Source organism: Cetorhinus maximus, chromosome 6 (genome assembly GCF_964194155.1).
Source record: "Cetorhinus maximus chromosome 6, sCetMax3.hap1.1, whole genome shotgun sequence".
NCBI lineage: Eukaryota > Metazoa > Chordata > Chondrichthyes > Lamniformes > Cetorhinidae > Cetorhinus > Cetorhinus maximus.
Genome location: NC_135884.1, coordinates 6,529,172 through 6,554,892, shown reverse-complemented (window position 1 = coordinate 6,554,892; position 25,721 = coordinate 6,529,172). Strand labels below are relative to the sequence as shown.

Below are 25,721 nucleotides of genomic sequence, written 5' to 3'. Positions count from 1 at the left end.
GGAGGATGACATTTTTATTTATCTTCTCCTCAGGGTACGAAAGGAGACAAAGGTGCAGCAGGTGCGAAAGGAGAGAAGGTATGAAGTTCAAGGCTTGAGTGTGTGATGCACTGGCATAGATTGGTGATGAGGGCGTAAGCGCTTGGCAAGTCAAAAACCCACACCCCAAAATTTGGATAAATATTTCTGTCCGTTCAACTTAATAGACAGAAAATCAGGAGCACTTTGTGCTTCAGTTCAGTTATGGGGTGTGTTTGACTCTGGCTAATAGTATAAAATGGAAAATATTGGATTAACTGCTAATTCCATGACTGCCCTTTAATTTCCCCTTCCGCTGAAGTCAATAGGAAGGAAAATTGATCATTGTGTACCACAGATGGCTAGTTTGACGCCATTTGACATCATCATCTCGGATTAAAATGACACCCCCAAGGTTTCCATCACACCAAGCTCCTATTGAAAGTTTAAAATTTCACCTTCCCAGCATGCCACCCCTCAGTGTCTGTCGACTTTGCAGTTTAAGGGGTTTAAGGGACCGTTCGTTAAGGGATAGTGACGTTTTCATCAGCAACTAAAGTCAATAAGGGGGCATTATTCCCAACAAATAATAGGCTGATTGGGCTGCTAATTTTCTGTCGGTTTCAGTTTTGCCTCAACGGATTTCGTGAGGGACAGAAGCTGGGTGACTTCTACAAAGGGCGGGTAATCCGCTATGCCAGATTACCCCCACCAGTGCACAGAGCTGAGGATCACCCCCAAAACCTTTGAACCCATCCCCCACTTCAGTCACTCCCCACCGTAACCTCAACGCCCCCAACCCCTTACTTCCTGCTCAGCGTCCAATTCCTTTCTGGCTAAACAGTAAGAGATGTTTTGCTGCCTAAAGAAGCTAATGAAGTGTGATGTGTGTTGCTAACTGTCTCATCACGTTCTGCTCTCTGTCGAATTAAATGGAGAGTCTCATTTTATTTTGTAGTGTTTTGGTGAGTACTCAAACTTGTTTTGTCTCATTCCAGGGTGAACTGGGTGAACCTGGAGAGCCAGGACAAGATGTAAGTGATCAATATATTTACCATCTTTCAGGCGTCCACAGTTGACATCTGACAAAGGATAAGTAGCCAGTTTGAAGAACAGGAAATTATCCTTTTATTGATAAGAAAGAATACCAATTATTTATAGAAGTCTTTATATCCTGGAGCTAGTAAGTAATTTAGTCTGTTTGTGGTATGGTATGGCATGGAACAACAAAGCCATCAAAGTCGCGCTGACTCAGGCTGAGGGCTGTGCTAACAGCTTTAGTTTGGTTGGTTGGTAGCAGCCTTGCCTCTGAGTTAGAAGGTTGTCATGCTCCAGAGACTTGATCACATGATCCAAAAGAGCACTTGTACTGAGGGAGTGCTGTGATGTTAGAATTACTATCCTCAGATGTTGGGTCCTATCTGCCCTTTCAGCTGGGTTCAAGCAATGTCACAGTGTTAATCAAAGAAAAGTTCTCTCTGGTGTCCTAGTCAACATTAACCTCTCAACCAACATCGTTAAACATTATTGATATTGTCATATCAACAATTTCCAGTTCCCTGGCTCTAACTGCCTCCTCTTCACCATGGACGTCCAATCCCTCTACACCTCCATCCCCCACCAGGATGGTCTGAGGGCACTCCACTTCTTCCTTGAACAGAGGCCCGAACAATCCCCATCCACCACCACTCTCCTTCATCTGGCTGAACTTGTTCTCTCACTGAACAATTTCCCCTTAAACTTGTCTCACTTCATCCAAATAAAAGGTGTGGCTATGGGTACCCACATGGGCCCCAGTTATGCCTGTCCCTTCATGGGGTATATGGAACATTCCTTGTTCCAGCCCTACTCAGGCCCCCTCCCACATTTCTTCCTCCAGTACATCGATGACTGTTTCGGTGCAGCTTCATGCTCTCGTCTGGACCTGGAAAAATTTATCAATTTTGCTTCCAATTTCCACCCCTCTATCACCTTCACATGGTCCATCTCCGACACTTCCCATCCCTTCCTTGACTTCTCTGTCTCAATTTCTGGTGATAGATTGTCCACCAATATTCATTACAAGCCTACAGACTCCCACAGTTACCTCGACTACAGTTCCTCACACCCCACTTCCTGTAAGGACTCCATCCCATTCTCTCAGTTCCTTCGCCTCCGTCGTATCTATTCTGATGATGCCACTTTCCAAAACGGCACTTCTGACATGTCTTCCTTCTTCCTTAACCAAGGTTTCTCACCCATGGTGGTTGACAGGGCCCTCAACTGTGTCTGGCCCATCTCCTGCGCCTCTGCCTTCACATCTTCCCTTCCCTCCCAGAACCATAATAGGGTCCCCCTTGTCCTCACTTTTCACCCCACCAGCCTCCGCATTCAAAGGATCATCCTTTGCCATTTCCTCCAGCTCCAGCATGAAGCCACCACCAAGCACACCTTCCCCTCACACCCACTGTCTGCATTCTGCAGGGATTGTTCCCTCCGGGACATCCTGGTCCACTCCTCCATCATCCCCAACACCTCCTCCCCTTCCCACGGCACCTTCCCATGCAATCGCAGAAGGTTCCACACCTACCCCTTTACCTTCTCCCTCCTCACCATCCAAGGGCCCAAACACTCTTTTCAGGTGAAGCAGCATTTCACTTGCACCTCCTTTAATTTGTTCTACTGCATTCGCTGCTCCCAATGTGGTCTCTTCTACATCAGAGAGACCAAACGCAGACTGGGTGACTGCTTTATGGAACACCTCCGGTCTGTCCGCAAGCATGACTCAGACCTCCCTGTCGCTTGCCATTTCAACACTCCACCCTGCTCTCATGCCCACATGTCCGTCCTTGGCCTGCTGCATTGTTCCAGTGAAGCTCAACGCAAACTGGAGGAACAGCACCTCATCTTCCGACTAGGCACTTTACAGCCTTCCGGACTTAACACTGAGTTCAACAACTTCAGACCATGAACTCTCTCCTCTATCCTCACCTCTTTTTTAATCCCCTTTTATCTACATTTATTTTTATTTTTTATTCGCTTGTATTTATTTTTATTCATTTATCCATGGTTTATCCCCTTTTTCATCCCCTCTTCTATCCCATTTCCTATCCTTTTTTCCACACCACCATCCTCTCCCCCACCCCATCCCTAAAGGGCCAGCTGTTACTGGTTCATGTTTTTTTTCAGAGTGCTGGCCCTTGTTCTGCTCTTATCACATTCTGCTTCCTTACCCTTGCCTCTATCAGCACCTTTTTTAGCCCTTATCACTACCATTAACACTCCCTTTGTCCTTTAGTTTATGACATCATTATCAATCTCTCCTTTGTCCCCATCTATCGCTGGCCTTCTATCCAGCTTCACCTGCTCCACCCCTCTTAAACAGTATAAATTTCATCACATTTCCACTTCTCTTCAGTTCTGAAGAAGGGTCATACGGACTCGAAACGTTAACTCTGTTTCTCTCTCCACAGATGCTGCCAGACCTGTTGAGTTTTTCCAGCATTTTCTGGTTTTGTTTCAGATTTCCAGCATCCACAGTATTTTGCTATTATCTCAAAAGTACTTCATTGGCTGTAAAATGCTTTGAGATGTCCTGAGGTTTTAAGAGGTGCTCTATAAATGCAAGTCCTTTCCTTAAATAAACAGGCTAGTAATTATACAGTATTTTCACAAAAGATAGATGCACACTTTTGCAAATGATTTTACACCAGAAAACCAACATCATAATGTCTTAGAAAGTAAATTTACACCTGGCTACTCAGGATATGCCCCTTCCTAAAAGAAGTGGTAATTTTACTCCTTCAATCAACATGTTCCTACAGAAACTTCCCAGTCCTGCCTTGCCAAAGAAGTTAGGTATATGTTTTTATTCCACTTGCTTTTAAACAGTTTCAGCAAGACCTGGACAATATCCAGGCTTGGGCTGACAAGTGGCAAGTAACATTTGTGCCGCACAAGTGCCAGGCAATGACCATCTCCAACAAGAGAGAATCCAACCATCGCCCCTTGATGTTCAACGGCATTACCATCACTGAATCCCCCCATTATCAACATCCTGGGTGTTACCATTGACCAGAAACTGAACTGGACTAGCCATATAAATACTGTGGCTACAAGAGCAGGTCAGAGGCTAGGAATCCTGCGATGAGTAACTCACCTCCTGAACCACCAATGCCTGTCCACCATCTATAAGGCACAAGTCAGGAGTGTGATGGAATACTCTCCACTTGCCTGGATGAGTGCAGCTCCCACAACACTCAACAAGCTTGGCATCGCCCAAGACAGAGCAGCCCGCTTGATTGGCACCCCACCCACAAACATTCACTGCCCCACCACAGATTCACACTGGCAGCAGTGTGTACAATGTACAAGATGCACTACAGGAACTCACCGAGGGTCCTTCGACAGTACCTTCCAAACTCATGACCACTACCACCTAGAGCGACAAGGGCAGCAGATAGATGGGAACACCACCACCTGGAAGTTCCCCTCCAAGTCACTCCCCATCCTGACTTGGAAATATATCGCCGTTCCTTCACTGTCACTGGGTCAAAATCCTGGAACTCCCTTCCTGACAGCACTGTGGGTGTACCTACACCAGATGGACTGCAGCGGTTCAAGAAGGCAGCTCACCATCACCTTCTCAAGGGCAACTAGGGATGGACAATAAATGCTGGCCCAGCCAGCGAAGCCCACATCCCGTGAATGAATAACAAAAAACATGGTTTTGTCTAGAGTACATAATTGAACAGACATATGAAATTGCCTTTGGTATTTTTTAGGCCAAAAAAGGGTGTGAATTTCTAGTTTTCTGCACAACATACAAGGAAACCTATCATATAGGGCAGGCAGAACCATTGTTAAAATTTCCTATCTTTTAATATATTTTATCATTAATTTTTATTAATACAGGGTTTTAAAGGGTTGACTGGAGAGAAAGGAAATAAGGTGAGTAACTCTTTATAGTTTTACAATTATATCACTATCAAAAAAGAGCAAAGGAGTTCTCTCCCGGTGCCCTGGCCAAAATTTATCCCTCAATCAACATAATTAATAATAATTTATCTACAAATTATAACATGAAGGGAGATGGTGGCATAGTGGTAAGGTCACTGAACGAGTAATCCAGAGGCCTGGGCTAATGCTCTGGGGAACGTGGGTTCGAATCCCACTATGGCAGCTGGTAGAATTTAATTTAAATACAATTAATAAAATCTGGAATTGAAGCTAGTCTCAGTAATGGTGACCAGGAAACCATCGATTTGTCATAAAAACCCATCTGGTTCACCAATCCACTTTAGGGAAGGAAATCTGCCATCCTTACCTGGTCGGTCTGGCCTACATGTGACTCCAGACCCACATCAAGGTGGTTGATTCTTAATTGCTCTCTAAAATGGCCTAGCAAGCCACCTCAGTTCAGGGGCAATTAGGGATGGGCAACAGGTGCTGGCCTTGCCAGTGACGCCCACATCCCAAGAACGAATAAAGGAAAACAAAAATCCTGTCTGTGGGAGCTTGCTGTGTGCAAATTGACTGCTGCATTTTCCTTCCCTTCAAAGGGTACTTCATTGGCTGTAAAGCACTTTGTAACATTCTGAGATTGTGAAAGGTGCAATATAGATTTTCTTTCTTTAATGTGGAGAAGTTAGGTTTAAAATAGAAAGGCTGGTTGGTCTGATTTTCATGACTTAAAAGTTACACAAACGTCTCTACATTGAATGTTTGCCAGTTACCATGGTTACTACAAGGGTTTGAGTGTATGAATGCAGGCTGCTGGTGGAGAGCCTCACCCACTGACTCTACTTGACAAGAAGTCACGTTGAAAAGGACAGGAAATGACCACCCAGACCAGCAAGACTGTCCTATCCTGCCATGGTGCAACCTATATTCACACCAACCCCTTACATAAGAAAATAAGAAGACAAGAATAGGAGCTGGGGTAGGTCATTCGGCCTCTCAAGTCTGCTCTGCCATTCAATCAGATCATGGCTGATCGGATTGTGGCCTTCCTGCCTGCCTCCCCTAACCCTTGACTCCCTTATAGGTCAAAAATCTAAAACTTTCCCCTTTCCCCTTTGGAGAGATAAAAAGCAGAAAAAGAAAACTGTTTAGCATATATGTAGGAACTTCCTCTCCAATCCCAAAGGCAGCACAATCCAGGACACCATGGTGACCATTAGCACTAATTCCACTTATACCTGTCTTCAACAACAGATGCCTTCCACTCACAGGATCTCATCCGGTTTCTGTTTGAAGGCCACAGCAAACCCGCTCACTCCAGTGATACATTCCAGGATGATGACGCTGTGCGGACAAAAATACTACCTAACTCCCTGTTTTCAAATTCCCCCCCTATCTCTGTAACCCCCTCCAGCCTGAAAGCCCTCTGAGATCTCTGTCCTAATACTCTGCAGAAACCGCTGGGTAGTAAGTAATCAGGAAGCAAGGGACAGTGGCTGATTTCCCGCCTCCCTTCCTGGTTAAGGAATGCTGAAGTCACTCGCTGAGTGAGAGCTGATCCAATCAGCACAGGCCATCAGTGGGAAGCTGAGACTTTCCACATATGAATGGTTCAGTACCAAGTGAGCCACTGGGGGAACTATGGACCATAACTTAACTTTCACTCTGAGTTAGTGCAGCGGCTGAAAAAGTAGCAAATCGCCGACTCATAAAATGATGCTTGATACTGACATTTCTTAATTTTTCTTCCAATTTTCCTCAATGTAGGGTCATGCAGGTGTTGGATTACCAGGTCTGGCAGGACAACCTGGGCCTCCAGGACTTAAGGTGATTGTTGTGTTTAATAATTGTTATGGGTATTATCTGAAACTTCTGCAGACAAGAACCTAAGCCTAAGCAAAAACAAAAATACCTGGAAAAACTCAGCAGGTCTGGCAGCATCTGCGGAGAGGAACACAGTTAACGTTTCAAGTCCGAATGACCCTTCAACAGAACTAAGCAGACTAGGTAACTAAGTCTACTTAGTTCTGTTGAAGGGTCATTCGGACTCGAAACGTGAGCTGTGCTCCTCTCCGCAGATGCTGCCAGACCTGCTGAGTTTTTCCAGGTATTTTAGTTTTTGTTTTGGATTTCCAGCATCCGCAGTTTTTTGCTTTTAGCTAAGAACTTAAGCCTCTTTGCCAGTTTATCATGCTCCCCTTCATGAACCATTAGCCAAACCTGCCAACATGTGATAAAATTGGTTGTTAAAATAAAAAAAAACTGTTGTGACAGAATCTAATTCAAAGAATGTTGTCTGTGAGTATTTGAACCCCACAGAGATATAATGTGGGCCGTTAAGTCAATTTTTTGGTGTGTTACAAGTTGATGAACAGCTGCTATAGCTTGATATGTTCCAATTAACAAGTGCAAACAGTTAGCTCAAAGTTGGCACGATTATTTGTGGGAAGCGCTTCTCTCTGGCAATAATTTTATGGACGATGCGTTGACAATTTTATTTTAAAACAAGAAAGTTAGACGAAGAGCCAAGCAGGAAACCAACAAGTTTGGAAAAGGGAGAGATAAGTTAAAAACCTAATTGCTTGATGCCCAGATCGTCTTTTTATTTTGAAAGTCTGTGAATCGTAGGAGAAAGGTAAGGCTGAGGAAAGGATTGGATTCCAGTGTTTTGGAAGTTAGAACCAGAGAAAAGTTACGGCGCAGAAAGAGGCCATTCAGCCCATCGTGCCTGCGCCAGCCAAAAAGAGAAAAAAAAGAAACTAGCCGCTCATTTTAATCCCGCTTTCCAGCACCTGGTCCATAGCCTTTAGGGTTACAGCCCTTCGGTTGCAGATCCAGGTGCCTTTTAAATGAGTTGAGCGTTTCAGCCTCAATCACCAGTTCAGGCAGTGAATTCCAGACACCCACCACCCTCTGGGTGAAAAGGTTTTTCCTCATGTCCCCTCTAATCTTTCTACCAATCACCTTAAATCTATCCTCCCTGGTAATTGACCCCTCAGCTAGGGGAAACAAATCTTTCCTGTCTACCCTATCTAAGCCCCTCATAATTTTGTACACTCCAATTATGTCACCCCTCAGCCTCCTCTGTTCTAAGGAAAACAACCCCAGCCTATCCAATCTCTCCTCATAGCTGCAGTTTTCAAGCCCTGGCAACATTCTTATAAATCTCCTCTGCACTCTCTCCAGAGCAATTATGTCCTTCCTGTAATGTGGTGACCAGAACTGTACACAAAATTCCAGCTGTGGCCTAACCAGCATTTTATACAGTTCCGGCATTACATCCCTGCTTTTGCATTCAATACCTCGGAATGAATCAGTTGCAGAATGAATCATTTCAAATGGGAGTGCGAGATGGTTGTGATTTCATCGGAGCTTCTGAAACAAAGCCTGCCTCAAACCCCCCGAAGATGGTTTATTGGCCTCTTTAGTTAAGAACACTGTAACATCCAATTACAATCTAACCTACCTGGCAAGAAACTGATGAGATTGGATCAGATGTCCATTTTGCACCCGGTCCAATTTTAATTTCGGTTGACACCGAACCGGCCGAGATATAAAATGGGTGGCCTGTCACATCAATGAGGTTAGGTTTAAATTCCGCCCCCTCAACACTGAAATAAAGGTAGTTCCCAGCATTTGCCCCACTCCAGAGGCTTGAATGCAAGATCAAGGCTGATGCTCCCAGTGGAGTCCTCAGGGAGTGCTGCCCTGTCTTTCAATGAGATGTCAAAACCAAGGCCCTGTCTACCCCATCAGATGGATGTAAAAGATCCCGTGCCACTATTTTGAAGACGAGCAGGGGAGTACTCCCTGGTGTTCTGGTCAATATTACCCCACAATCCACATTACTGATTTATGGGAAATGTGACCTGTAATGCCATTTACCAAGGGCAAAGTTTTGCCCATGAAGGTCTATTTGAAGCATCATTGCTGGGAATTCCTTTGGTGTTTTTCCCTGCTCCACTGACACTGAATCACAGTAACACTGTAAAAAAGAGTCAGGAGCCACTTTCAGCAACATATATCATGGACAGCTCCGATGAATTCTTGATGGGTCCCCCCCACTAACCCGGCCAAAGGTTCCAGTTTAAGGATTTCTACTACCGCTCACCTCCAGGCCAGGGCTTTTTCCAATGGATCGGACAGTTGTTGTTTGGGGAGTGGGTGGGAGGGGGGGAGGGGCAGGGCCGGGTGGGAGGGGGGGAGGGGCAGGGCCGGGTGGAATAGAAGGTGGGGCGGGGGTATGGTGGTGGTGCACAGACAGAAGCAGAATGCAAATTGTCACTCTCATCCTTCCCTGTCATTGGCGTGGAAGCTGCCACCACCCGGGTGACCTATTGCTGCTCATAGCGCGTTCACACAACTGAGAGAAACAGGGGCCATTGCTGTCTCCAAGCCAGCACATTCTAGGAGCCCTGGTTGCTGGGTCCACTCACTAGACCTTGTCATGGGGTGTTCAGAGATCAGTGGAGGGACCCTTGGGCCAAATATTTCATTCTCCGAGTGTGGCTGTGCATTGGTCCCAACAGTGGAATAATGCAATGTAATCTCTTTAGCCGATAAAATGTTTTTGTTGAAACAGGCAATTCTCAGGCCACCATTTTCTCCCACCGAAGCAAGTCCCCTGCACCCCACTCCCCGAAAAAAAGGTGTCACTCACCCCCCTCACCCTGAGACTGGTTGACACTTACGCACCTCAACAGACTGGTAACACCAACCCCTCCTCCTCAGTTCCCGCCACCACAACCCCAGCCACACCCCGCCCCCCCCACAGCCCCGCCAAGTTCCCCCACACTCCCCCGCACCCCTGTCATGGCCCACATCATACACCCCCACCCCCCCAAAAACCTGGTAATACAGCCCACACCAGAGCTGAACCCCAATTAAGGAGTCAGGGAGAGTGAACAACCTTGGCCAAGGACGATTAACATTACATTGTTCGACCTTTTCATATCAAGATGAATAATGAGATTTCTTCTTTTCATTTTTTTCAGGGTGACCCTGGTTTCCCAGGACCACCTGGCCCTCCAGGCCAGCAGGGGCCCATCGGCAACTCAGGACAGCCCGGCCTAAGAGGCGAAGTTGGACTACCCGGGCCACAGGGACCGGCAGCAGAGAGGGTAAGGTGGAGGCCAGGCTCACAATTAACATTTACGACTTGGTTTTAACCAAAAGGGGAGACGGTGGCATTGTGGTAATGTCACTGAACGAGTAGGCCGAAGGCCCATGTCCTGGGGCAAGGGTTCAAATCCCACCATAGCAGCTGGTTGTGTTTAAATTCACTTCTCAGCAATGGTAACCATTGGCAACTATCATCAATTGTTGTAAAAACCTATTTAGGGAAGGAAATCTGCCGCCCTTACCTGGTCTGGCCTGCCTGTGATTCCAGTCCTGCAGCGATGTGGTCGACTCTTAAATGCCTTCCCTCGCTCACTCTGTGTGAGGGAAATTAGGAATTAGCAACAAATGCTGGCCCTGCCAGTGATGTCCCCCATCCCATGAAAGGGTAAATAAAAGTCAAATTTTTGTGTTCCTTCTTGTTGTTGTGGCAAGATGTGCCGGTGTTCGCAAATTGCCGGTGAGTGAAATAAAAACCACCGTCTAACCACAACATGATGCAGGATGAGTTAAAGGTGCAGTTCCATTGCTGAAGTATGAGGCTGTTCTGGTAACGTACAAACCCATGAGACCTGTGGCCCATTCTGTTCATCTTCCCCTGACATAGAATCGTATGGCAAAGAAGGAAAACATTCAGTTCACCGTACCTCTGCCAGCCCTTTGAAACATCTTTTTTAATCACTCCAGGTCCCCCTGGAGCCTGGCAAATGTTTCTTTTCAAGTTTAAGAGTGTATCCGATTCCCTTTTGAAAACTATTATCGAATCTGCTTCCGTCATCCTTTCAGGAAATATGCTCCGGATCAGAACAACTCACTGAATAAAAAAAAATAGCATTCCTCACTCCCGCTTTGGTTCTTTTTGCTAATTCTCTTAAATCTGTCCCCTCTGGTTTCCAAACCCTCATTTTAGCATTTTGTACTTTTTTGGGGAAGGGAATACTGAGCAACATCGGCTTGAAAGACTGACCACGAAATACATTACACAGATGGGGAGAAACTTCTTTAGCCAGAGAGTGGTGAATCTATGGAATTCATTGCCACAGAAGGCTGTGGAGGCCAGGTCATTGAGTGTATTTAAGACCGAGTTAGATAGGTTCTTGATTGGTAAGGGGATCAAAGGTTACGGGAGAAGGCGGGAGAATGGGGTTGAGAAACTTATCAACCATGATTGAATGGCGGAGCAGAGTCGATGGGCCGAATGGCCTAATTTCTGCTCCTATGTCTTATGGTCCACACTCTCCTGATTAGACTGCTGCCTTTTCAACTCTAGGATGTGCTCCCACGAGATGGCACATTGTGTCTGACTCTGGTTATTGAGAAGGAATATTCTGTTGAACGCCCCATTGTTTCTCAGTGTCACAGGGGGAACAGCAGGTCACATCAGCTTGTTGTCTGGTCAGTCACACTCTGTTCGCTTCAGAATCACAGGTTGGAAGGAGGGCGCAGACCCCCTCAGGCGAGCACAGGGGCAGGCGGGTGTGTAAATTCGCACCGTCAGCCGGCTCGATGGTGCCATCCGTCCCCTGCCTTTTTCCCAGGGGTCAGATAGGGGTCAGGAGGGTTTACTCACCCGCAAGTGGTGGGTCGCCGGTTAAGGTAAAGCCACTTAAGCCCTGTTGGCTTGAATTTTTCCAAGCCAGGAATTCTCCCGGCCCTCGGAGAAATCGGAGCCTAGGCCAGCTGTCTGGAGGCAAACCCCCAGCAGCAGACTGGAGAAGGGGGGGGTCAGTGCTACAGGCAAGTCTTCAGCCCTCCCTGTTTAATAGGTGCATATCCATTCACCGAATCAGGCAGCTGGAGATATTTTGTGAATCTCAACTGTTCTTTGTTAAACTATAGTTCTGTTAAAAAAAAAAATACCAATTTCCACTCTTCCCTTCTGGACCCCCTCCCTGCCCAGAAACAAACTCTGGGGTGGTAAAAAAACCAGCTCTGAAGTACAGGCTTCAATGAGCATCACCTGCTCTCAATTCGCATGGAGGTTTGTCCTGGTTTATTCTTAAAGGGACCTGCATTTCTAACATTGTCACTCTCCACTTGCGTGGGCACAGGTGTAGCCAAAGGGCACCTTGTTGGGGGGGCGGGGTTTCCCCTGCACAGTGGGTGGCCTGGCTGTTGACTGCATTTTTCTTAATAAGTTAGACAGAGACTGCTTCAGAATGGAGGTGCCGCACCCCCTCTCTCCTCTCCCTCTCATACCTGAAAAGGCAAACTGCTGCTCCTTCACTGCTGGAGGACTCCTCTTGGCTTTGAGAGACTGGTGGATGATGAGCCTACCCCCTAATTGTCCAATTTGGGACAAATCACTGTTGGGTGACTGTTCCCCGCACAGTGTGGGGTTGTGACCCCCCATCCCCACTTACCCCTGGCATCAGGGTTCCAACTCAAACCCCCAAAATCCTGCCCCTTTTATGAAACTGCATGGAGGGGTTGAAAATATCAAGTTCTGGCAAAACGGCCACAATGGGCCCCCTCATTTCTTGTCTAAGTAGCCGTTCGCCGTGTGTAAATCCAGACAGTGAGCGCCAGCAGACGGTTAAAACACGGGGTATTACAAATGAGGCTGATCTTGTTACTACCCAACACTCACACCCACTTACATTCCAGAAAGGTTCACTTGGTTAGTAACCAGGAGCAGGAAGCCCTGTTTGAACCTACCCGCTGGTTAACGCAGGTGGTTGTAAACAACGTTTAAAAATATTTTTGTAATGCAGGTATTTTTGACATGATGCTCAATTGCAAGGCTGTTCTTTTAATGATTTATTGTTATTTAAGGGCTCGCCTGGATTCCCAGGGAGAGATGGAGCCACTGGTCCACCAGGCCCCCCTGGAGTTCCAGGATTACAGGTCAGTTATCGATAGCCGTCATTTGTGATGTGTTTATATTAGCCGTGGAGACCGTTAGTACCACTTTTGCCTATGAGTCCGAAGGTTGTGGGTTCACTCCGCTCCAGGAACGTGAACGCAAAACCTACACCATGACCCCCTGCATCCAGTACTGAGGGAGGCCTGCAATGTCGGAGGCCTAGTCCTTCCAGTGAGACATTAAACCAAGGTCCCATCTGTCTTCCTGGGTTGATGCAAAAGAGCACATGCCACGAGCGGAGGAAGTGTTCATTTCAGCGCCTTTATCCTTCAACCAGCACGGGTGGGCTGGGCCTTGTTTGTGGGATCCTGCTGTGCACTACTTTGCCCGCCGCAAAGAAAGTACTTCATTGGCTTCGTTAAAGCACTTTGGATATGTCCTGGGGTCATGAAAGACGTGACATAAATTCAAGGCAATGAAATGGATGGCAAACGTAGGATATTAACCCTGAATTACTGGTAGCTGAGGGAAAATGCCAATCTGAGCTGGGCATTCTTTAAAAGGCACCAGTAAACATGGTCCTAAGAATGGCAACTGGATCATGGAGCTAAGGGTCAGAGGTCAGAAGTGTGACCTCACTGTGGCCCCAGCAATGGAAGGGATGAGCGGTATTGAGGTCCATGGTATTTAACAGAAATAAAAATTTGAAATAAATGAAAGGAGGGGAGTTATGATGGAATTGAAACTGAGATCTGATTAACTCAAAATGCGAATGTTTTATTCAGGGTTTGCCAGGACCAGCTGGGTTACAAGGTGTCAAGGTAGGAACCAGAATTCAGTCCTCCCTCTGACATCATTCCCCTTCATCTCCTCTCGTTATTTATCTCCGATTAACCTATTATTCCCGTGTCTTTTGTTTCATTTCTTTTCAGGGTGAAACTGGGGCAGGAGTGCCTGGACCAAGAGGAGAAAGAGGAGATCCAGGATCCAGGGTATGAAACCCTTTATGAAACCCTTTTACTCTTTCTAGAAGCGATATACATTCATACGCAGGGACCCATTCTCTGCAAGCAAAAGGAACATGCTCAAGCCTTGCATCTTTTTTGAATTACCCAGGAGCTTGAGAAGCCTATAGTTCCCCGTTGTTTTCTCCCTGGCAACATCTCAGCCAATCAGACACTTTGCCAACCAGTCAGCACCCTTTTTTCCTGTAGTGTAAATTGTTGCGCTAGTTTGAAATTTGGCATTCTTGCATTTGTCCTGATGAGTACAAGATGAAAAGATTCAGCGACATGTCTCTCTTTTCAGCAAAATTCAAACCCTTTTTTATATATGAATCTTAAGGTTGTGGTTATGATTTTTTAAGTTCAAACTCTGGGATTTGGGCATCATTGACAAAGTCAACATTTATTGTCCATCCCCAATTGCCCCTGAGATGTAACTGAGCTGCGGCTGCAGAACAAAACGATTAATCGATTCCCCTCTTCCTGCGCTCCTTTTATTCCACTGGTCCTTTCCAGGCGAGTCCTCCACCACTGCCCAAAGTGCTGGAATGTGACTTTAATATTTACTGTGACACTTTAGGCATCGCAAAACCAACAGGCAATAAACATCTGCTGCAAGCCTCTGAACACCCTGACATGATCAGGATGATCGAGACTCTCATTAACCATTGTGAAATATCAGACCTGAGGTTAGTTTGTGTTTTGTGTCAACAGTGGCTCAGTGGGTAGCACCCTTACCCCTCAGTCAGAAGATTGTGGGTTCAAGTCCCACACCAGAAACCTGAGCGTGAAATCTCGGCTGGCACTCCAGTGCAGTAGTGAGGGAGTGCCTCACTGTCAGAGGTGCTGTCTTTCGGATGGAATGTTAAGCTGTGGCTCCGTCTGCCCTCTCAGGTGGATTTAAAAAAAATCTCATGGCCACTATTTCGAATATGAGCAAGGGAGTTATCCCCGATGCCTTGAGCCAATAGTTATCCCTCAGTCGACATCAGGAAAAACAGACTATCCAGTCATTATCACTTTGCTGTTTGGTGGGAGCTTGCTGTGCGCAATTGGTTGCCAAGCTTCCTACATCACAACAGTGACTTCACTTCCCTTATCGGCTGTTAAGTGCTTTGGGACATCCTGCAGTCATGAAAGATCCCTATAAATGCAAATTCTTCTTTGTTTCTCTTTTTGCTGGACCAAAAGTAAATCTTATTTACTCATATTATTGTTGACTCCGTAGGGTGAAGATGGAAGACCAGGCTTGACAGGAGAACGAGGACTACCAGTAACCACTTCTCTATTCTAATGAACTTTTAATGGGATTTTGCTTTGTCCCTCTGAACTTTTATTTTAAACTATATTCTGTTGTCTTATCAGGGATCTCCCGGTAGTCGTGGAGAAACTGGACTCAAAGTAAGTGTGTTTAAGAGAGCTATTCTGTCAGTTGTTTTTTTTTTAACTAAATAAGATGGTGGCAGGGAAGGGATTTGGGTGACAGAGTTTTTTTTTAAAAACTCCATGGAGCCACCTAGTGATCAGGGATTGCAATTACATGGTGACGGTTCAAAATCAGAAAATTGTTGACATAGCAATTTTCAATGGTAACTATTGGCTGGGACATGAGCAGAAGCTTCAGGTCGGTTTTGTGGAGGGGGTAAGGCGGTGGGAGGTGATATTGAGAGAGCCCCAGGGGAGCACCCCTGGCCCCACATGAACTTTTTAAAAAATTCCATTCCAAGACCTCTTCAGCTCCGGACACCAGTGGGACAGGCCAGATTGTGCAGGGCTCAGACTGACCAGTTTTTATCCTAAAAAGCCATTTAGGGTCCAGTAGACATCATGGGACCCACCATTTGCATATTATAAGTGGCACACTGCCTGAAAGAGGCAGGCGTTTCTGCCACCTCCCTAACTCTCCAGGGAAATCTGGGAATTCAGGTTGCTGAGATTACTACCGCTATAATGCCACTAATCCCATTTGAGGCTGTTAACTTTCAATTTTGGCGGGTTAAAGTCCCCCACCCCAAGGTGCTGAACATCTGAACTTAAAAACAGGAAATCCTGGAAGTGCGCAGAAGGCCAGGGAATATCTAAAAGAGTAAAAGTTCGTGGTTATTGTTTCAGGGAAGACCCCACCGTCCAAACTGGCCAACTCTGATGAAGAACCAGATTTAAAAAGTTAACATACGTTTCTCATTCAAGTGTTCGTTAACTTTCTGTCCTCAGTCAGATTTATGTTGAGTGACAGACTGAACAAAAATGAACCATGAAAACTGCACCTCTGAAGGTTTAGGTTTGATTCCAGCATAGATTAGATACATCCTTCCTTCTGTCTTCTCTGCCTCTATCCTTCTGCCTATGTGCCAGTCTCTTTCCCCTTCTCTCTACCTGTAACTCTCTCTTTACCTGCCTCTCTTTCTGCAGTCTGTCTCTTCTGTTTCCTTCCTCTCTTTCTTGCCCCTCCAGTCTCTCCCTCCCTCACCTTCATCCCTTTCTCCAATTTCTCTCCTCTTTCTGTTTCTCCTTCTCACCTCGTCTTTCTTCTGCCGTATCTCTCTCTTTATCTCTTCCCCCTGAATTCCTACCCCCTGCGAATTACTTTGCCTGTCTCCCCTTGTGTCACGCCCTCACTGCCTGATGTCCTTATGTCCTTTTCATTTCCCCCTTTGATCCCCTGGCATAATTTAGCTGATTGGAAAGCTGGCCTTCCTCTCTATTTTTGTTGGAACTCGTTTGATTTGCATGTTACGCCTGGCAATTGATCACTGGCTTTCTCAGAGTGCCAAGCCAGACCAACGGCAGAGCAGAGCGTTAGATTGTGCTCTGAGCTCCGCTTTCGCACAATTATTCTATCACAGTGCGGGGTAAATAACGCCTCTTTATCACAATGCTTAATTCTAACTTAATCCACCCAGCAGGTAAAATACAGCAGAGTGTGAAACGGACAGCTGATCCAACCCTCAGTTGCTTGGTTTAGGATGGAATTACCCTCATTGAAATAGGCAGGAAAATGGATCTTGATTTAAAGAAGAGTAGAAACAAAAGGGCAGCTCGCTTTAAAAAAAGGCTATCAGAATCATTGGAAACCATTCTAGGAATTATTGGTGACTTGGCACATTTCTTGACTGTTCACGACCCTCAATGTCACAGTTGATACGTAATGTCTAATGTGAAAATCAGGGTTTTTTAATTCATTCTAAGGATGCGGGTGTCACTAGCAAGTCTGCCATTTATTGCCCAACCCTCGTTCTGCTTTAGAAGGTGTTACCCACGGTGCTGTTAATATGGGGGTTTCAGATTTTAACCCAACAATAATGAAGGAGCAGTCAATATATGTCCCAAGTCGGAGTGCCGAGGGACTTGGAGGAGAATCTGCAGGTGCTGGTGTCCCCATGCAGCTGCTGTCCTTGCCCGAGTTTGGGGAGGTCACACATTTGGGAGGTGCTGTCGAAGAAGCCTCGGCGGGTTGCTGCAATGCATTTTGTGGATGGTGCACACTGCAGCCACTATGTGCCAGTGGCAGGGGGCACAAATGTTTAAGCCAAGCACAAGAAAAACTATGCTGGCACTAAAACTAAATTTATGTTTGTGTTTTAGGGTGATACTGGACTAGTTGGACAGAAAGGAGAGAAGGTATGTGAGAGCTTCGTTGAACACGAGAATATTGCGTGAAATGTTAACAAACCTAGTCTCTACATGTGAATCCTGCATCTCACAGTTGCCTGTCACACTCGAGAATCACACTTCAAAGTGTCATATTCCTTTACAAAACAATCTTAAATGAAAAGAAGATGATCCTTAAAACATACCTCTTTGACCAAGCTTTTGAGTCACCTGTCCTAACATCTCCTGCGTGACTCATTGTCAAACTTCATTTGATAATCGCTCTTGTGAAAAACATTCGTACATTTTTCTATGTTAAAGGCTAAATATTAATTCAAGTTGTTGTTGGGGCAAATTGGAGAAAGTTTTACCTTGCATCTAACTGCCATATCTGACTCGGGTCACAGAGACACTATTATGGCACCGGAGACCATTTGGCCCATTGAGTCCATGCCAGCTCTCTGTAGAGAGACCCATTCTCCTGCCATATCCCCATAGCCTTGCAAGTTTATTTCCCTCAAGAGCCCATCCAATTTCCCTTTGAAAACCTTGATTATCTCCACTTCCACCACCCTTATAGGCAGCAAGTTCCAGGTCATTACCACTTGCTGCGTAAATATGTTCTTCCTCACATTCCTTCTGTATCTCTTGCCCAAAACCTTAAACCCATGTCCTCTAGTCCTTGCTAAGACGGGAACAGCTTTTCTTTGTCTATCTTATCCAAACCTGTCATAATCTTGTAAACCTCTATCAGATCTCCCCTCAGCCGCCTTTGCTCCAAGGAGAGCAACTCCAGCTTTTTCTAACCTAACCTTGTGGCTAAAATCCCACGTGCCTGAAACCATTCCGGTAAAGCACCTCTGAACCTTCTCAAGGACCCTCACATCCTTCCTAAAGTGTGGTGACCAGAACCAGAACAATACTCTTCTTGTAGCCTAAACCAGAGCTTGATAATGGTTCAGCATAACTTGCCCGCTTTTGAACTCAATACCTGTATTTATGAAGCCCTAGCTCCATATGCTTTGTTTACTACTCTCACAATATGTCTTGTCACCTTGAATGAACATGAACCCTCATGCACATGAACCCTCATGTTACCCTGTCCTTGTACAAATCTTCAGAGCTGTGCCATTAAGTATATATTGCCTCCTCATCCCTTCTGCCAAAATGCATCACCTTATACTTCTATGTATTAAATTCCAACTGTAACTTATCTGCCCATTGTGCTCATGTATGTATGTCCTGTTGTAGTCGATTGGTATCATCCTTACTCTTTGCCACACCTCCAAGTTTGGTATCCACTGACCCTTGGGGAACACCATTGTCTGCCATCTCCCAGTCCCAGTTTACCAGAACTTGCTGTTCTCTGTCCTCAAGTCAATTGTTTTATCCAAGCTGACACTCACCCTCTTATTCCCTGAGGCTCAATTTTGTTTACCAATATTTTATGTGGTACTTTGTTAAACACTTTCTTAAAATCCATATAAATGACATCCACTGCACTCCATTCATCAACCTCCTCTGTTACTTCATCAAAAAATGTAATTAGTCAAACATGATGTGCATTTTATAAATGCTGGCCCTCCTTAGCTAACTCCACCCTCTCCAAATGCCTGTTTATTTTTTTCCCTGATTATTGTTTCTAAAACTTACCACCACTGATGTTAAACTGACCGGCCTGTTAGCTACTAGGAGCGTCCTTACACCCTTTCTTGAACAAGTGTGTCACATTTGCCATTTGCCTATCCTCTGGCACCTCCCCCATACCTAGGGAAAATTGAAAGATGATGGCAAGCCTTTCCACTAACTCCACCCCCATTTCTCTTCACTACCGGGGATGCAAGCCATCCATGCCAGGCAACTTATCAGCTCTCAGCTTAGTCTGCTTTTCCAGGACATCCTGCCTATCAATTTTCACCCCATCCATTACCTCCACCATCTCCACTTCTACCGATGCTTTGTCCACATATGCGTACTGCTGGCATCAATCACGTAAACTAGACATAGACCACAGGAATTCACCAAGGCTCCTTCGACAGCACCTTCCAAACCCATGACCACTGCCATCTAGAAGGATAAGGGCAGCAGATAGATGGGAACACCACCACCTGGAAGTTCCCCTCCAAGTCTCTCACCATCCTGGCTTGGAAATATATCTCCATTCCTTCACTGTCGCTGGGTCAAAAATCCTGGAACTCCCTTCCTAACAGCACTGTGGGTGTACCTACACCACATGGACTGCAGCGGCTCAAGAAGGCAGCTCACCACCACCTTCTCAGGGCAATTAGGGATGGCCAATAAATGTTGGCCCAGCAAAAAAAAAAAATTCCCCAGCATGGAGCATCCCTCATCTTCAATTGAGAAAAGAGCTTTGAAAAACATCCACCTTTTCTCTGTTCATTAAAACCTTGCTTTTCATACCATACCTGCTACAGCCTGTTGTAAGATACTCAATGTTGTGGAAGCCTGACAAACTGATTCCTGTTCCCTCGCACAGGGTGAAGCAACGCCTCTCCTGGGAGCCCCTGGAATCAAAGGAATCAAAGGAGAGTTTGTAAGGAATGACATTCTAAAACTTTTTCAGAGGGAAAACAGAAATGTTTTTAGTGGGGGGAAATGGGGGGAAAGCTAAACCTGGGATGCTGTTAAACTCTGATGTTCGTGTCTTATAGGGGGAGCGTGGCCAGAAAGGAAATGAAGGACCTAAAGGAGTGAAAGGGGAAGAAGGACCGCGGGGGGAGAAGGTATGTGCTCAGGTGGCATCACGTGGCTGGACAAGTAATCCAGACAACGAGAGTTCAAATCCCGCTGGGGCAATTTGAGAATTTGAATTCCGTTTTTAAAAACCTGTAAAGAAAATACTGATTGAAAGTGTTGGAGATGACCAGTGTTGAATGGAGAGATAAAAGAATGAACGTAGCTTTCTCCACGGGACTCATTGCTACAGGGGAGCTGGTGGTGTAATGGTAATGTCACTCAACTAATAATCTAGAGGCTCATTCTAACGTTCTGGGGGACATGGGTTCAAATCCCACCATGGTAGCTGGAATTTAAATTCAATTAATAAATCTGGAATTGAAAACTAGTCTTAGTAATGGTGACCGTGAAACGATCACCAATTTTAGTAAAAACCCATCTGGTTCACTAATGCCCTTTAGGGAAGGAAATCTGCCATCCTTACCTGGTCTGGCCTACAGCAGTATGGTTTACTCTTAACTGCCCTCTGAAATGGTCTGGTCTAGCAAGCCACTCAGGGCAATTAGGGATGGGCAATAAATGCTGCCCTAGCCAGACCATTTCAGACACCCTCATCTCATGAATGAGTAAAACAAAAATCAGGAGAAACCAAACCTGGTCTAATTGGGTGTGGGGTGAGACAAGGCTGTCTACTATCACCATTGCTCTTTAACATGTATGTGGAAGCCATGATTAAAAAAACACCAGATGAAGTACAGAAAGATGCCAAAGTAGGACGTCAGTTGGTGAAGGTGGGGAGATTTGCCGATCACCAGACCCTGGTGGCTAGAACAGCAGAGGATCGACAAATACTAATGAATAGAACAAATGAAGGGGTGAATGTTTACGGAATGAAAATTAATGTAGAAAAGACAAAAATTGTGAAGATTGGAAGAAATAATGGTGGGAATGCAGAGATCAAGATAAATGGTCAATAGCTGGAACAGATGACACAATTTAAGTACCTGGGAAGCCTCTTGTCAGAAGATGGTTACTGTCATAAAGAAAGCAGAGCTAGAATAGCAATGGCAAAGAACACATTCTCCAGGCAAAAAGAATTGCTCATCTTAACAACCTGTAGAGATCTTAAGAAAAGAATTATCGAGACTGATTTGGAGTTCCTTGTTCTATGGGGCTGAAATGTAGACCTTGAGTAAAGCGGGCATCCCAAAGACTAGAAAGTTGTGAAATGTGCTTCTGCAGAAGGATGGAGTGGGTCAGTCGGAGAAAGCACAAGAACATAAAAAAGTTCTCAGGATGGTGGAGGAGGAGGAGGGGTCGATAGTGAATATATCATCAAGAAAGGCAACAAGGTTGGATGGGCCATATTCTCTGTTATGAGAATTTGCAGAAAGTGGTGACTGAAGGAAGTTTAGAGAGATGCAGACCAAGTGTGAGAAAGAGAATGATGATGTTAGGCAACTTGAAATTGAAAATGGGAAGCTCCTGTGAGAAACTGAAGAGGAAAATGCAGGATACGAGGTGCGGAGATTGAGCAGGGGGCATGCCTTCAGGCAGATCACTATCACTACCATATAGTAACTGAAGGTACAGCCTCTCCTACTGTCTATCAGGGGTCAAGTGATGTTCTTGGAGGCTCCGACCAATGAACCCTAAGCACAAGTAATGCTGGGGGCGGGGCTACCTAACAAGAGTCCTGATCGAGCATGTAGCATCTGAAAAGCTCTCTGCAATAAAGTTTATCTGTTTCTTGTTGAAACCTGTCCACTCCATCAAGTCATTTCATTTGGTGACGAGGGTAAAATAGCTCCGACACTGCACTTCGCCTTGTGAGTACATCGAGTCTTAAGAAAAAAGAAAAGACTACTCACCAGTCGTGCCACTCTTCGGCAGAATCGATCCTTACTATGCGACTATGGAAGCCTGGAGCCAGTATGTAGAGTGCCTTGGTTTTTATTTCATAGCGAACTAAATTACTGCGGAGAAAAAGCAGGAAGCCATCCTTTTGAGTGTCTGTGGTAGTAAGACACACAATCTCATCCGCAGCCCCGAATGCGCCCAATTCCTCGTCCTTTAATGAATTAGTGGACCTCGTGAAAACGCATTTCCAGCTGAAGCCATCAGTAATAATGCAGAGGTTCAAGTTTAATTCTGGAGTTAGGGCTCCAGAGAGTCCATCGCAACCTATGTAGTGAAGCTGAAGCAGTTGACAGAACACTGTGACTTCAGGGACACACTCAGTGATATGTTGTGGGACTGATTCATTTGTGGAGTTCAGGATGACTCCATTCAGCTCCATTTACTCGCAGAGGTTGACATCGACTTGAAGCGCACCCTAGGAATCTCCCTCCCATGGAAAGTGCTGCGAGAGACTCGCAGGCTTTACAACACAATGAACATGGCGCTGTTCTTCATGGGGGTCGGGAACCTACCACCGAGCATGGCGTGAAAACCAGAGACACAGCATTGAATCGAAGGGCAATGTTCGCTGTTAGAAAAATGAAAAGGCCTAGTAGGAACACTTAGCAACAACTTCAAGGTTAATTTGTTATAGATGTGGGGGTGACCACAGAGCGGACACCTGTAAATTCAAGGAGGCAGAATGCCATTACTGCCATAAGAATGGTGACGTAGTAAGGCAATGCAGAGTGAAGTTGAAACAGCCCATAAAGCAGCAAACCAACATGACTGAATTGAAAATTACAGCAGAACCTGAAGCTGCCAACACTGACATCTATTCCCTGTTCAACATCACTGGTGTAAAAACCGAACCCATCACTGTCACAATCCGAGTTAATGGGAAGCCACTAATAATGGAGGTAGATACGGGAGCCCCAACCACAGTGTTGGGAGAGCACACATTTAAATACCTAAATGAAGGTACCCAGCCACTAAATCTGGAGCGGACAACAGCTAAATTGAAGACGTACACCGGAGAATCTATTCAGATAAAGGGCATTGCCACAGTACCAGTGTCTTATAGGCAACAGACAGCCCAGCTTCCAGTGATCATAGTGACAGGAGAAGGCTCCCACCAATGAGCAGGTAATCCAGGGGGCAGGGCTTCCTGATGAGAGTCCTGCTGGAGCATGTAGCACCTGAAAAGCTCTCTGCAATAAAGTTAATCTGTTTCTTGTTGAAACCTGTCTGCTCTATCAAGTCACTACATACCATCAGTAAAAGTGGCCATGAAGTTGCCGGGTTTTCATAGAATGCCGCCTGGTTCACTCAGATGCTATAGGGGTGGAAACCTGCCTTCTCTAACCAATCAGGGCCTATATGTGACTCCAATCCCATGCCAATGTGGTTGACGCTTAACTGCTCTTTAACATGGCCTAGCAAGCCACTCAATTGTATCAAAACCGCTACAAATGGCCCACCATCACCAACAATTTCTCAAGGCAACTAGGGCTGGGCAATAAATGCCAGCGATGCCACACCCTTGGAATGAGTACAAGGAACAAGCCTAGATACTCTTGATTAAATTAGATATTGACAGAGTCTGAAACTGGCATCATCTGTTGATATGTGCAGGGCATCCAACCTTTAAGATACTAATACTCGGGGAATTGGAATGAACGGGTAAGTTGTGTAAAAGTTACTGGCAGATTCTGCTCTTCTGCACTTGGGTGGTAAATGTAGCCTTGCGTTCCTAATACTCAGGGATGATGGTGACAACAAAGGAGGAAGCATTAGTTTATGATGGATGGGTGAGTAGATGGTTATTCAAGGCAATGCGCGCTAGACCGTGTCTACAACAAGGCTCATGTAACCACACACTTGTGGGCTACTCCTCTTGGTCCCTCAACGTTACCATTTCTTGTTTAGAATTCAGTATGCTGACCATTGATTCACCTGTAGGGTTTGAGTCCGTACTGCCAAACCCAAATGGCCAGCCTTTGTTCCCTTTCCAGGTCAACTACCTAATCTTTGTTGCAAAAACTGAGCCTTGAGCAGTCAAAATGTTCCTGGGGATGGGCAATGGCTATGGTGTCAGCTTGTTTTGCCATGTTCCTGATCTAAGCGTTGTGTCTGATTATTTTTCCTGTCCAGGGACCCAAAGGTGAACAAGGAGACAAAGGCTCGATGGGCTTCCCAGGAGCCAGAGGCCCTGGTGGACAGAAGGTACTAAGTTGTGTTCTATTACGTTTGTTCAGCAGAGCTATTATAGGACGAAGCCCATCTTTTAGCACTTGAGTCAAGAGCATAGAGCATGGTCTAGGCTTCAATCTTCCAAGATTTTGTATAGTTTCATGTTTTGCTTTATTCTTACACCTATGTAGGGAGAAATGTTTGGTGAATTTTCTTTTAGGTCAGCCTTTCAAATACTGCACTGAAAACCACACCAAAATGTAACACTGTGTGGTTCTCCCTCTCTCCAGGGTAGATGTTGCAGCTTGAAACGAGTCACGATGTAAATGACATTATGGCCAGAAACTGTGGGGGGAAATCAAGGTGAAATAACCCAGCAAGTTACAGTGAAAATGTAGTGTGATCTGAGTGGGGAGGGGGCAGTAGCGTAATGGTAATGTTACTGGACTAGCAATCTGAACTAATGCTTCAGAAGTATGAGTTCAAATCCCACCATGCATCTGTGCAAATTTAAATTCAATTAATAAAATGCTAGTCTAATTAATATCATGAAATGCCCAGATTGCTGCCAAAAACTCAACTGGCTTTGTTGAGGAAATCTGCCAGCCTTGCCTGGCCTACATGTGACTCCAGGCCCACAGCAATGTGGTTGACTCTTAACTGCCCTCTGAAGTGGATTAGCAAGGCAGTCAGTTCAGGGACAATTAGGGATGGGCAACAAATGTTGGCCTTGCCAGCAAGAGGGATGGACAAATAAATGCTGGCATTGCCAGCGACGCTCACATCTGAGAAGCAAGTAAATAAAACCCCTGAGATGAGCTCCTTTGCAGCAATTTCTGGCCCATTATCCTGATGCCAATTCGACTAAATTGCCTAACTCTCTGAAGGCTAATGTAAGGTACTCCAAAACTAAAAGTGGAAAATACTCAGCAGGTCAGGCTTTTTCTGATAGAGAGAGAAACAGTTAACATTTCAGTAATGACCTTTCATCAGGACTTTGCACCCCTTTCCTACATTAAAGCCTTTATTCCATTGCATCTTCAATGTTGACCTAACATTGCATTCCATGGATTTACAGCATTGGTCTCAGTGCTATGAGGTGAACAATTCTGTGGCTGTGCTGGATCAGAATCCATTCTTTTTTTTAATTCATTTATGGGATGGGGGCATCACTGGCCAGGCCAGCATTTATTGCCCATCCCTAGTTGCCCCTTGAGAAGGGGATGGTGAGCTGCCTTCTTGAACTGCTGCAGTCCATGTGGTGTAGGTACACCCACAGTGCTGTTAGGGAGGGAGTTCCAGGAATTTGACCCAGTGACAGTGAAGGAACCGCAATATAGTCCCTGGATGACGAGTGGCTTGGAGGGGAACTTAAAGTTTGTGGTGTTCCCATCTATCTGCTGCCCTTGTCCTTCTAGATGGTAGTGCCATGGGTTTGGAAGGTGCTGTCTAAG

The 25,721-nt window shown here is 45.6% G+C and overlaps 1 protein-coding gene across 1 annotated transcript in view; it reads left to right on the top strand.

Moving 5' to 3' along the window:
- Window positions 1-25,721, top strand: part of LOC144681409 (uncharacterized) — a 119,587-nt gene that overhangs the window by 45,915 nt on the left and 47,951 nt on the right. The window contains exons 19-32 of the mRNA XM_078543004.1: window positions 34-78; window positions 1,017-1,052; window positions 4,912-4,947; window positions 6,727-6,786; window positions 9,954-10,079; window positions 12,853-12,924; window positions 13,669-13,704; window positions 13,816-13,875; window positions 15,116-15,160; window positions 15,253-15,288; window positions 17,473-17,508; window positions 19,976-20,032; window positions 20,151-20,222; window positions 24,229-24,300. Of these exons, the coding sequence (XP_078399130.1) occupies window positions 34-78; window positions 1,017-1,052; window positions 4,912-4,947; window positions 6,727-6,786; window positions 9,954-10,079; window positions 12,853-12,924; window positions 13,669-13,704; window positions 13,816-13,875; window positions 15,116-15,160; window positions 15,253-15,288; window positions 17,473-17,508; window positions 19,976-20,032; window positions 20,151-20,222; window positions 24,229-24,300 (789 nt within the window). The remainder of the gene's footprint in view (window positions 1-33; window positions 79-1,016; window positions 1,053-4,911; window positions 4,948-6,726; window positions 6,787-9,953; window positions 10,080-12,852; window positions 12,925-13,668; window positions 13,705-13,815; window positions 13,876-15,115; window positions 15,161-15,252; window positions 15,289-17,472; window positions 17,509-19,975; window positions 20,033-20,150; window positions 20,223-24,228; window positions 24,301-25,721) is intronic.